The 14,240-nt window shown below is 40.7% G+C and overlaps 1 protein-coding gene across 5 annotated transcripts in view; it reads left to right on the top strand.

Moving 5' to 3' along the window:
- LOC122804204 (activating transcription factor 7 interacting protein) overlaps positions 1 to 14,240 on the top strand; it is a 758,747-nt gene that overhangs the window by 239,389 nt on the left and 505,118 nt on the right. For 4 of the 5 annotated variants that reach the window (XM_044073934.1, XM_044073906.1, XM_044073914.1 and 1 more), the window contains one exon: positions 2,292 to 2,345. The exons of the other annotated variant lie outside the window; for it this stretch is intronic. In XM_044073934.1, coding sequence (XP_043929869.1) covers positions 2,292 to 2,345 — 54 coding nt within the window. The remainder of the gene's footprint in view (positions 1 to 2,291; positions 2,346 to 14,240) is intronic. 5 annotated transcript variants of the gene reach the window in all.

Raw genomic sequence — 14,240 nt, forward strand, 5'->3', positions numbered from 1 at the left:
AAACGCAGGTCAAGGTAAACATCACGGTGATGACAGACTAGAAAGACAGATCTACAGTCCAAGCATCTTAAACAAATCATGCAATCATATATTCACTGTAACATCAAATGAGCTAAGCTTTGGTATAGACGGTATACCCTAGAAAACACAGATAAAAGGTAAACAGTTGTAATTGTGATGACAAACTAGACAAAAAAGCTACATTTAAGCCTCACTATACTACGAAGACTGTACACCCTAGAAAGACACCCTAGGAAGAAACGCAGGTCAAGGTAAACATCACGGTGATGACAGACTAGAAAGACAGATCTAAAGTCCAAGCATCTAATACAAATCATTTAATCATATATTCACTGTAACATCAAATGAGCTAAGCTTTGGTATAGACGGTATACCCTAGAAAACACAGATAAAAGGTAAACAGTTGTAATTGTGATGACAAACTAGACAAAAAAGCTACATTTAAGCCTCACTATACTACGAAGACTGTACACCCTAGAAATACACCCTAGGAAGAAACACAGGTCAAGGTAAACATCACGGTGATGATAGACTAGAAAAGACAGATCTACAGTCCAAGCATCTTATACAAATCATGAAGTCATTATACATTCACTGCAACCAAGTCCAAAACCAGATTAGAAACTGTTCTAGTTAATCACCACATGTTGAACATCTAGATAGTGCCAGCACAGCTAGTGAATTAATATAAATTTAATATTTAAAAAATTCACTAGTAGCTGTGCTGGCAATATTTCATTCCCCTTGTCACACTAATCTTTGAAAATCTACCTTAATTCCAAAGAATTAAACCATTAAAAAAAATCCACTTACCTCCAGAAAAATCAGCAGCAGGGCTACTAAAACAAGCTCTCAGCAGCAGAACAGAACAGGCAGCTAAAGGGCCAGCAAGCAGGGGAACACACCACCACCCAGTCCACAGCACTTCTCCTCCAGCAAGCAAGGCAAGCAGCAGGGCTAAGGCAATCCTTCCAGGCAGCAGGGCTTCCAGGCAGGGCTTCCAGGCAGCAGGCAGGGCTTCCAAGCAGGCAGGGCTTCCAAGCAGGCAGGGCTTCCAGGCAGGGCTTCCAGGCAGGCAGGGCTTCCAGGCAGGGCTTCCAGGCAGGCAGGGCTTCCAGGCAGGGCTTCCAGGCAGGGCTTCCAGGCAGCAGGCAATCCACTGAAGACGATGTCCAAGGCTCCAAGCAAGAATTTCAGATCTTAAGAAGAAGCAGCACCCTTTGTACTACAACAGTAAAAGGTAAAAAACGTATACTGAAGCACCGCTTTTATTCTTAAATTTTCGCGGGCTTTGCAAGGCTTTGACTACTGACTAAACGTGTTGATTGGCTGCTTGCTGCACGAGCTTCGTCTGCAGCAAGCAGCCAATCAACGAGAGTCCAAGACGGGTCACGGGAATGTTTTTTTTTTTTTTTTTTTTTTTTAATACGCGCTGACGAGCCTGACGTCGCTATTTCCGGACTCCGATTACAAGAACCGGAGAACCGGAGTGCCCTACTGATTTCCGGGCACTCCGGAAAAAAAACGGAGGGGTGGCAACGCTACATGCAAAGTATTATGGGAAAAAGAAAGGGTTGAGGGAGAACAAGATGACATTGGTACATCAAGCCCATTGGTAGCCATGTTGTGGAAAACAGGCTAAAATTAAAAATAAAGCACTTAGACTGATTTTGATGTGTTAAAATAGGTCAGGAAACAAAGATAGTGTGGAAAAAATGATTTTTTTAGTTCTAGGGTGGAGTTTTCCTTTAATGTTTATGGAAGCTGAATGGATTAATTAAAGTTGATTGTTGGGAACTACATACTTTTTTACATTCAGATGTTTGTTTGCTAATTACATTTTTATAATCCCGCAGTATTATTGAAGGGCTTGACATTTTCTTTCACCCTTTCCAACTTTCACGTGTATACTTCAACATTTATGACATCACTGTATACGGCATCGTAATTGACCAGAAAAAGTTCCTTATCTTAACTGGTTACTTCTCACTACCCATTAGTGTCTATAAAATGCAAGGATAAGCTGGAAGAGAACTACTACTGTCATGTTGCAGCAATACTGTTCACTGTGTGCGTGGTATTAAAAAAAGTCAAAGTGATCAGGTGGATAATCTATTCTTCTGTTAGTAACTTAATGTGTACATGAAAAAAAAAACACGTTTTGTTAGTCATCTGTAATGTAATTTAGTCACTTTGTCATTTATATTGTATGTACATGTAGTGTGTACATTAGACAGCATGTAATGCAGTAATAAGACTTTGTTTTACAGAAATGTCTGAAGCTGATTCAGAAGGAAAAGAGACCGCAGAAAGCATTTTTGCAGGTAAAAAAACAAAACAAACAAAAAAAAAAAAAAAACAAAACAAAAAGTTTTATAGTATTTCTTAGTATAACATTGGAAATGAGGATGATTGGATTCCACATTTCATGTAAATTGATTTAGTGATAGAGTGGATCCAGTTTTTATTTTCAGTTTTTATGATCACAGTTGTAAGTAAAGTCTAGCTTGAGCTAACAATGTCCAAGTAAATGGCATGATTTTGACAGCACCCAGAGAAGTATTTAGATTTGGGGGATTGTGCCATACCTAATAAGGAGTAACTGAAGCGTGGATGTGGAATTTATATTTTAGTGAAAGTACCCCATCAGGTAACATTTTTCAGATGTAGTTACTATGGCTTTCTAGATTGAAGAAGTTCTGCTCTTGGGAGTAGTAATACTGGTTTCTGCTGTTATCAGTAATGTTGCTGGTGAGTTATGAATTTGGAAGGGAAAAGTGAAATGCAGATAAAATACGTTAAGAGAAAAGAAACAGTACAGTTCAACTTTGGCTTGAAAAAATCACGAAAATGTTAAATGCACTTAGATTGGGCCTTGAGAGTCTAGCACATCAGAACTACAGACTTGCAAGATTAGCATGTACAAAGCATTCCGATAGTATTTGTACAGAAGTCAAATGTTTATAGAAGCTATATTTAGTGAACACTACTTGTGCAGAGCATGTCACAGGAATTTAACCATCCTGTTGGACGTGTAGTTAGGTAACGGTTCATCCATACGTGGAAACAGCACAGTTGAAACTCCCTCAGAAAAGGGAGTGAACATATGTTATAAAATAAATGGAAATTTGCGGAACACTGCATGCAAAATAATTTTCAGGAGGAGGAGTAGGGTTGAAGGGAAGGCAGGAATTGAGCAAATACTGTAATGTTGCATGAATGATCCTTTTTTTTTTTCTTTTTTTTTTTTTTTAAAGAAAACCTGTATACTGCATCATGATAAGAATGGAAACTTGTCACCTTTTGTTTTCGTTATTAATATTTGTAAGTCTGTGTTAGAGTAACGTGGTGATTTAGTAGTAAAAATGTTTTCAAAATACAGTTGCAACTTTATTGCTCCAGTTGCTTCTCTGATAACGGCAAGTATGTTGTCCCCTATGTTTGGTTATGTAGTTAGGAAATGGTTCATCCCTACTAAAAAACAACACAATTGAAATAATCCTGAGATTTGCTTAGGTATGCTCACTTCAGTCTCTGAAAAAAGTTTTTCTTTGTAACCTTCTTGAAATTTGTGTGTTAGCATTCTTCGTGATGAGCCTAAGTACAGTAAATCATAACATTTTGATGTATTCATCTGTGAAGCTGTGTTCGTCTCACTATTTCTTTAGTAGCAGTTTTGTTTTTGTAAAAGGTTAGCACTGGTTTTGCATTACTAAAGGAAGTGACACAGGTGGTTTGAGGATTAGTGTGCAAGTAGAATTGGCAGGTCTTTGAAAAATTTGACTGGTCTGGGTTTTCTACAAAACATGAATCATTTAGTTACTTGTGTGTACTTTCATTATTAGTCCCTCTCTGGTACTGTCATCTTTTGGAAATTGATTCTTTAGAAGTCTTTATAATTTGTCAGTCTGGTTACTAATTGAGTTTATGATGGACAGATCTAAATGTCATCTATACTAGTCTTTTTTTTATGACTCAGACCCCTTGGACCCCCCCCCAACCTTCCCTCAGGAAATGTCATCAAATACAACTCCCCCCTGCTATCACTAGGGAACAGGTCCTTAATGCTCTCTCTAAGTCTAAGAACACTGCATCTGTGGGCCCAGACAATATCCCAGGATGCCTTCTAAATAGTGTGAAACATGATTTGTCAGGGCCTCTGGAATTAGTATTTAACTGTAGCCTCCAAACAGGCTTTGTGCCGCATGAATGGTGAAAGGCAACAGTCATCCCTCTGCACAAAGGTGGGCCATCTACAGACCCTGGAAACTACAGACCCATAAGTTTCACTAGTCTTATATGTCAAGCCATGGAAAAAATTATTATGGAGATCAACAGAGAGATAGTAAACCTCCAGACACTGGACCCAACCCAGTTTGTTTGCGTAAAGGGCAGATCATGCCTACTGAAGCTGGTGGATTTCTTTGAGGTCACCAAAGCAATGGATGAGGGCAAAATCGTTCACACTGCCTACCTTGAGCTGGCCAAGGCATTTGACACAGTGCTCCACTCAGGCATTGTTGACAAACTCAAGAGTTTAGGTACATACCCGTATGTCACCCAGTGGATAGCCAACTGGCTCACAGACGGGACCCAGCAAGTAAGAACTGGGGAGTCCATCTCTACATGTGCTCCAGGAGATGCTGACAATGACAAACAATTGGTGTTAAGAGTCTTGGACTAAAACTAAATGCCAAGAAATGCATAATAGTATAATTTGGGAAGTCATCCATCCCTGGTAGCTATCATGTTGACAACACACCCCTTACAGTTGACCCAGTAGTCAGGGACTTGTCACACACACACAGATAGTAATAAAGCCTTTGATCACCACATGTCTACAGTGGTGAGGAAATCATTCTATGTTGTGCAACTTATAAACAAAGGTGTGGCATCTAAGTCCAAGGAAGTCATTGTTCCACTGTATTTGGCATTCATCAGACCTATCATTGAGTACAATGCCCCTTTTTGTAATGTACCTTATCAGGTATATCCAAAAACTGGAGCATTCACAGAGGTTCCTTGCTTAAAGAATACAGGGCATACGTAATATGTCCTTTGCAGACTGCCTCAAGGCCCTATCCCTGTATTCTGTCTCCTACAGGCTTTTAAGGGGAGATCTATGCCTGGCATACAGGGCATTGTCAGACTCCACTCTGATGGACCTCCTGCATGTCCACAAAACAACAGTACCAGAATTACCCATTCTAAAGACTTAAACCTTGCCTGTGACATAACTAGGACCTGCTGGAGAGATAGGTATGTATCCCAGAGGCAACCCCGTCTATGGAACAGGCTCCCCATCCATGTGAAGCAGAGTTCCTCCCTAATCCAGTTGAAGTGCAACTTGGACAACTGAATGGGAAACCGGAAATTTATCCCTAGTTTAGCAACTATGTCTCTGATGCAAACAGGTAACCTGTAAATGGTTCATCTCCCAGGCCCATGCTTGGACTTGCCAAGTGTATCAGAACTCGTCAGAGATTTGGGATGCATGGCTAGGCTTAAAAAGGCCTTTGTGGTTGTTAGCCTAATAAACACCTATGAACCTGTGAACCTATAAGAAAGTTGAGTTTTAATATTCAGACATCCTACAATGTTAAGGAAACTGAAAAGTTTAAAGAGTTTATAAATCTACTAAAATGAAAGGTATTCAGAAGAGTGTAGAAATGCCTAGATAATATAGAATGCAAAAAGGGGGAGGGGGAGAAAACTCGGGGAAAGCCGATGGTATTAGAAAAGCAAAATAAGTACTAGTTGTTAGAAAAGCAAAAGAAGCAGTAGTTGCCTTTCAGTTTGCTGGAGTTAGCAGCTTTCACTCCAGTAGTTCTCAATCGAGGGGCTACAAAGCCAGTCATTAAGGTGTGTATAGTCTGTGTAGGTCCAGGCTTCCTTTAAAATAAAGCTGGTATCAGCTTTGTTACTTCAGTGAAAAAGGTATAGGTTATTCTAAGAAGCAAGAGATTCAGCCTTGGCCTAAAGGTTCAGTGTATGTTTTGATAGCAACTCCAGTAAGAAGTACTGTGGCCCTTTACTAACTGGTGAGACTGATAATAGACCTTTTCATCCTGATGTTCGTGTTTCACGGTTGCAGTCATTACGTTTGGGTTATCCGCCGGCAGGCTACCCGCAGTCGGCCCGAGTTCCAAAGTCTTGGTCCAGCGTCGGTTGCTGTCGCCTCTTCCCTGACGTCAGTGCCCCAGGGGTATAAAAGATGCAACAGACGCCATTTTCTTCAGTCTTTCTTGCCGCGCGGTGCCCGAAGCAAAAGCAGTTCGCAAGTGCCGGTCGGCCGAGATTTTCGAAATTGAGTTTCAGAACCAAAGTGTTCAATAAAGCTAAGTACCCCGTTGGGGAAACTTTTTCTTGCTGTAGACCGATGTCAGTAAAAGTTAACAATTGTATTTCTTGTGGGAAGCAAATACCTCATAAGGACTTTCACTTTTACTGTATTCCTTGCCTAGGCCCTGACCACGACGTTACTAGTTGTCGGTTTTGTGCTAGATTCAACAAACACACTATTAAACGTCTGTTTGATTTTGCTTTATACTATTTTGGCCGAAGGTTTAATTACATAATGCCGTCGGAACAACCGACGACCGGAATTTATAAAAAAACACAAAAACAAAGAAAAGGACAGGCACCCGAGGTCCAAAACCGACGACAAAGCCTCTTCTAGGCCAGTCGCCGGTTCTCAGTGAGGCGCTTTCACAGCCCCTGACACCCGCTATCTCAGAGCCACAGGCCGTTACACGTGGAGACACCGAGGCCTGTGGAAACTCAAGGTATTGGGCCTACGGAAACTATTCCCTCAGATGGGTCCAGAGCCGCTGAGCAGGCATCGGCTTTTGAGGGTGTTTTCAGACCTTCACAGCTTACAATTAAGCCCCACTACAGCATCCAAGGCAAAGTTAAAAACACCATTAAAGACAAGGAAACAAGTACAGCATTCTACTGAGCAGTCATCCATGCCAAAGAAACAGATGCTTAAAATAGCTGAAGACCTAATTACTTTAATCAGGGGTTCCCATCCCCCTCCTGACAAAAGGCCTAGGCAAGACACTGACTATGATTCCTCTGACCAGGTTTCTATTACCTCTGATTCCCCTTTTGATCAGGGATACTCTCTTCCCCCCTATGAGGACTCTAATGCAGAAGAGTCTATACCTTCAGCCTCTCCGCCTGAGGATTATTCTTTTGGGGAAACTCTGCACACCATGAGGGAGCATTTCCATTGAGAGAGCCAGGATTTTTCAGAATCCAAGAAAAGGCTCAGATACTTTCTTTTATTGCCCCAGCACAGGTCCCTGGCTATTCCCCCTGTGCTTGATATTTTTGATGATGTTTTCTCTGAATCCAGTCTGACTCCTGATTCTTTACCCCCTGCACCAGTCATGCCAGACAGGTACTACAGGGTCCCTGACTCTCATAAATTTCTTTACAAAAAAACTACTGCAGATCCAGAAACAATTTCTCAGGGTCCTAAAGGGGTTAAGGCTTCTACTGCTAAAAATCCTGTCCCCTCGGATAGGGATTCCAGAGCTCTGGACAGATGGGGGAAAAAAAGTTTACACTTCTGCTACTTTAGCTGTAAGGGCTTTGAATTGCCAGGTTCACATGCTTAAGTATCAACAGTATCTCATGTCATTGTTAAAGCAAAAAATGGTTTCAATCTCAAAGTCCTGACATTAAGGAAATGCAGGATTTATTGCATGCAGCAGAACAAGTGGGAAAGCATACTTTACAATGTGGCTTAGCATACTTTACAATGTGGCTTTGATTCATTAGAGGCTTCTTGTAGAGCCACAGTTACAGGCTCTGTTATTCGAAGGCATGCTTGGTTGAAAGAATGTTAAAGTAAAATTATTGGATGCTCCACTACAGCATGATACTTTGTTTGGTGTTAAGGCAGAAGAGGTCTTAAAGAAAATGGAGGATAAAGCAAAATCAATGCAGACAGTAAAGGATTTCTTACAGGTTCAACCACCTAGGTGTAGCAGAAACTGACCTACAAAAAATTGGTCCTTTCCGATGTCAGACAGGCCGCAAAGAGGCAGATACAGACGCCCAGAGGCAGATCTCAGCCCCAAGGCTCCTACAGACCTAAACATTGGGGTGCTTCAGCCCCCAAAGGAAGGGAAGACAAATCACAACCTTATAGGAAACAGTCCCAATGACTTCCCTCTACAGATGCCAAGCACTTACCTTTTGGCAGCACTCATAGGGGGAAAACTAGCACTTTTATCAAAAAATTGGCACATAGTCACCCAGGACAAATGGGTACTGAATATTGTTTCTCAGGGTTACAGGTTTCACTTTCACATGCTTCCAAAATCAAGAGATATGCCGGACCTGCCACAAAACCAATGGGCAGAGGCGCAAAAACAAATTGCTGCTCTCATGGACATGGGAGCTATTCAAAGAGTACCACAGTAAAAAGAGGGGCAAGGATTTTATCCAGAAAGGACAAAGCCTGGAGACCAATACTGGACCTGTCAATCTTAAGTACTTTCCTGGATGTTCCAAAATTCAAAATGTTAACACTACAGCAGCTTCTACCCATGCTGGGTAAGAAGGCTTGGCTAGTTACTTTGGACCTCAAGGAGGCATACCTGCATGTCCCAATCAGACAAACTTGCAGAAGATACCTCAGATTCATAGCAGGCTCAGTGCATTACCAATTCTCTGCACTGCCCTTTGGCTTATCTGCTGCGTCTAGGGTCTTCACAAAATGCCTGGCACCAGTAATTGCATTTTGCAGACAAAAAGGATTTCAGATATATCCCTACTTGGACGACTGCCTTATTCAAGCAGAGAGCAAGGACATTCTACTAAAGCATCTGGCGTTTGTAAAAAGATTACTGATTTGCCTAGGGTACTCAGTAAACGAAAAGAAATCAAAACTAGTGCCCTCTCAAGAGATAATATTCCTGGGTGCAAGCTTAAATACAACAGCCCAGATGGCTTATCTCACGCCAGACAAACAAAGGCAACTGACTCAGTACTTTCAACTGATGGCAACAAAGACCCAGCTGCCTGCAAGAACAATTCTGCAGGCCCTGGGCTTCATGGCGTCCTGCATTCTACTAATTCCATATGCAAGACTGCATATGAGGAAACTACAATGGTATCTAAAAAGTGTTTGGACTCAACATTGTCACAGCCTGGAGACAATCATAACTTTAATTCCCTGCCTACAACAGGTGTTTTGATGGTGGTCCCAGGCCTTTCACCTTACCCACAGCCAGGCAGACCATAAGAACGGATGCATCGGATTATGCCTGGGGGGCACATATGGCAGGAAAATGTATTCAGGGCACGTGGCCCAAGGAACAAATGCATCTTCACATCAATCAGAAAGAGATGCTAGCTGTACAGAATGCCCTGACAGCTTGCAAGGACCTACTACCTCCAGGACAACTACTAATAAAGACGGACAATACCACAGTTATGTGGTACATAAACAAGCAAGGGGGCACACATTCCTACCCCCCTATGCAGGCAAGCCATGACCTTGTGGAACACAGCACTAACCTGTCAGGTACATCTGCAGGCACAATTCCTGCCAGGAACAAAAATACACTGGCAGATGAACTAAGCAAAAATCTCATGGACCCTCACGAATGGAAACTAAATCCACAGGTGTTCACCATGATAACAAGGAAATGGGGGCGCCCAGACATAGATCTTTTTGCCTCCCCTCACAATTGCCAACTACAGAAATTCTGCACAAGAACTTATCATTCTCAAGCATGGAAAGTGGATGCTCTCATTCAGCTGGAAACTATGCCTTCCCTCCAATGCCTCTTCTTACCAAACTGGTCCTAAAAGTCAGACAAGAAAGGCCAAAAATGATCCTGATTGCGCCAGACTGGCCACGCCAGCACTGGTACCCAATCCTAAAGAGCTTGTCTCAGGGCCCAGCTTGGCCTTTACCTCAAATTCCTAATCTACTGACTCAACAAAACAATCAAATTCTGCACAGTCAACTCAGAACCTTAAATCTGGCAGCATGGCAGATAATGTAGCCACTCGGACTGCACCTCTCTCTAAAGCTGTTGTGGATGTCATTTTAGAAGCCAGGAGGCCCAGCACTAGGAAATCTTATGCAGAAAAATGGAAGAGATTCTGTGCTTGGAACCAGGCACAAGGGCTCAACCCACTTGTTCCAAATATACCTCAGATTTTACAATACCTAACTGAGATGCTGGACAAAGGCCTTTCTTTCTCATCAATTAAAATCCATGCCTCTGCCATTTCAGCTCATTACAATACAGAACCTCCTATTTTTTCACATCCTCTACTAAGACAGTACCTCAGAGGGGCAAAAAACTTAAGACCCCCAAGGAGAGCACCAGTACCAACTTGGGATCTCAATTTTGTTTTGGAAAAACACACTGCCTCCTTTTGAACCAGCCAGCACAGCTGATATACAATTCTTATCATGGAAAACTGCTCTGCTCCTAGCAATAACTTTAGCAAGAAGAGTATCAGTGTTACAGGCATTAATGGCTGTGGAACCTTTCATCATTTTTCACCAGGACAGGGTTTCTCTCAGGACAAACCCAACATTCATGCCAAAAGTAGTTTCCAATGTGGCCCTGAACCAAACCATTCATTTAGCAACTTTCTACCCAAATCCCCAGAATAAAGGGGAGAGACTTCTGCACGCTTTGGATATACACAGACAGCTATGATTCTGCTTCGACAAAACAAAAGCTTTCAGAAAAACTGAACAACTCTTTGTAGCCTATGCTGCAGGATCACAAGGAAAACCTATCACAAAGCAGACAATTTCAAAATGGATAGGACACTGCATCCGCTTCTGTTATGCACAACATGGCAAATCAGTGCCTAAGGTCATTAGGCCACATTCTACCAGAGCAGCAGCCACTTCAGCAGTTTTTCTCAGAGGAGTACCAACCAAAGACATTTTAGAAGCTGCAACCTGGAGCTCAGTGCACACTTTCACCAAGCACTGCCACTTGCCTCTCTACTCTAAATCCAGAGCAGGCTTTGCCACTGCAGTCCTGCAGGGCCTGGTAGCCTCTCCAAATCCAATCTAGACCCAGCCGCTCAACCTCAGCTTTGGAATTCAACCCAAGTGTAATGACTGCAACAGTGAAACACGATGAACATAGTACAGTTGTGTACCTACCATAAATGTAGATGTTCAAGTGTATTCACTGTTGCAGTCCAAGTTACCCACACACCTTCCCCCTTTTCATTTCTGGGACTTCTCTGTACTTCTCAGCACTATACAACCTATGTGGTGTATTTGCTTGTAGATGAAGGAAATGTTTATATTAGTACAGGCATGCTTTTTGGCATAATTTTATTTTTCCAGCCTTCCTATCTGGGGGCACCTGACATCTGTGGCAAGAAAAACTGAAGAAAATGGCGTTGGTTGCATCTTTTATACCCCTGGCGCACTGACGTCAGTGAAGAGGCGACAGTAACCGACGCCGGACCAAGACTTTGGAACTCGGGCCGACTGCAGGTAGCCTGCCAGCAGATAACCCAAGTGTAATGACTGCAACAGTGAATACACTCGAACATCTACATTTATGGTAGTACTTTCTTTCACTAGTGTTTATGAACTCTTCTAAAGAGTATTTTAAGATAGTGCAGGAAGCTGCTTCTTCAGAACAACTGTTTATCAGGCTGAGAAGGTCGTACATGAAAAGTGATGTTAGGAAACCATAACTTTGCCTGCCTCAGCTCTTGTACATAGTTGTAAGAAACTGATGCCTGTGATCTTTTTAAGAATTCAAAATGTTTATCATATTTTCTTTTTTTTTTTTTTTTTTTTTTTTTTTTTTTTTTTTTTGAAACTGTTGGCATGCAATTCACCTCACTCTCATTATTTAAGCCATCCTGGATATCCACATGTAATATGGTGTCATGAGTAATGCATATGAGCCACTTTGATTTTCCTCTCATAAATAGGTCCCACTTAACCATATGGTAGCCTGTCTGGCTTGAGGGTAATATGTTGGAGAACTGGAAATTGCAGATCCAGAAATTTGATGTGTTCTTGACTGCAAATTTTATTATTTGAAAAGGACAATACTGTATGCTCCTGTAAGTTGCAGGGAAGAGGCTCTGAAAGTTCATAATGTCTTGCTTTGGGAAGGAGGAAAAAAAGGGAACAATGCAGAGATGACATCTGGATTGTGTTGAGCAAAAATTGCCATGTATTTCTTTGTTGTTCAAGAGAGTACAGGGTTCCACTGTGTTTGCCAATGCCTGTGTTTAAAATATTGATTTAAAACTGAATTTGCTGAGAGAAAATCTTTATTAAATGTGAGGCAGAGTTTTGTATGATATTAGAAGACTCATGCAATAGACATATTACTGAGAGTGTCATATTAAATGTTGAATAAGCCAGTTTATGAGCATAGAGTAAGTAGAAGTACATTGTCAAAATGAAAGAGTTCAATGAACTGAAAAGCTTGGTGTATATAGAGTGGCTTGCAAGATGATAGGCTGAATAAAAGTAAAGTAAAAATGAGTAAGCAGTATCTTCAGATAATGAAAAGCAAAGGAAACTTTGCACAGAGCAAGCTTCGTGCAGCTCATGCAGCATTTTGGCTTTAAGACAGAAAACAAGTGCCTTGTATTTGTCAAGTATGTAGAAGTTGTGGCAGAAAGTCATTTTGTTAAATTGTATAAAACAGAGTGAGTGAAATTGCGGCTAAAAAAATTGTATGTATTCAAGAAGAGTCCTGAAAATATGTGGTCACATTTTGTGTTGAATCTGAACAGTGTACATGATAAAAAGTGGCAGTCAAAACATGAGTTGGAAAACTAGGAAAAAAATCTTAAAATTAATAGGAAGTGGTGTTTAGACTCTGCATTGGTGCAGAATGTAATGTAATCTGTGTTGTGCATCTGAAAGAGAACCATCTGAAATTATTGTGTACAGTGCTTTTTATTGATGTTGTCATGTAAAATATAAGGGCCAAAGTGCTTCTGTTGGTGAACACAAGAATAAAAATCACAAGACTTAACTTGAGATAATTAATTTAGCAAAGGCATCTTTCATTGCTGGACTGTCTGACGTATCAGTGGTTTGGCATGATGGGGATCAGAAAATATTCAATTTGATTTACTTATATGAAGATTATAAAGTTATATGTGTGTACATAATTGCATATATGTATGCATGTACAGAAACAAGCACGTGTATACATAGCCATACACATCTAGCACGTGTACAAATGCATATACGAATGAGTGTATACCGCACCACTCTTAGTTTTTTTAGCCGTGAAGAACTTGGGAAGGTACATGCACAGCACTGTTTATATATAGCATATACGAATGAGTGTATACCGCACCACTCTTAGTTTTTTAGCCGTGAAGAACTTAGGAAGGTACATGCACAGCACTGTTTATATATAGGATTGTGGCACTACTCTGATTGGTAACCTTTTCTGCCATGAGATCAGCATAAACCTGAGGTGTGAAATTTAATATTAACAAATATATAGTAGTTCATTTTGGAGCAAGAAATTTAGTATATCCATATGCACTGGATAATCAAATATGTAGACCATCAGATGTGGTAAGTGATTTGGATATCCTTGTTGTTTTTCAGTAAAATGTGAGGTTTATACTAGAGAGGCAATAAGAAAATGTTATGGTTTAATTAAAAAATTATTGCAATGTTTTTCTAGCCAGGACAAACATGTTTTATTGCTGATATATACTACTAATGTTCATCCACTAATTGAATATGGGAGATATTTTTGTTTTTATAACACCAAACAATTGAAGTTGCTGGAGTGCATACAGAAAAAATTGACAGGCAAATTTAAGGATAAGAATGACTTATGCGAACAGGCTTAAGAATGTAATCCTCTACTCTATATTCATTAAGCTTTTGAGGGGGTGACTTAAATCTTGATTCAAAAATGCTTGCATAATTTTGACAGCTATTTTATCAGTAGAATTTATTAGCTTTGGAGTTCTGGAGAAGAAATAAAAATTGACTGGTCGTGCTTGCTTCTGTTATCTCAAGATTAATGTATTTTTTCAGGCAAAGGCTAGTAGATTATGGAATTCCTTACCTCTGTTAGGTGTTTGAAATAAAGACCTTGAAGTACAATCTAGTTATTTGGTCTGCAAATTTGAAATGTTCTATGGGGCCTGAGATCAGGCAAAATTTTAAATGGTGAAACTAGACTCCAAGTTTGAATTCAGATGTATTAAAT

The sequence above is a fragment of the Protopterus annectens genome, chromosome 1.part1 (genome assembly GCF_019279795.1).
Source record: "Protopterus annectens isolate FY-2018-M chromosome 1.part1, PAN1.0, whole genome shotgun sequence".
Taxonomy (NCBI): Eukaryota; Metazoa; Chordata; order Ceratodontiformes; family Protopteridae; genus Protopterus; species Protopterus annectens.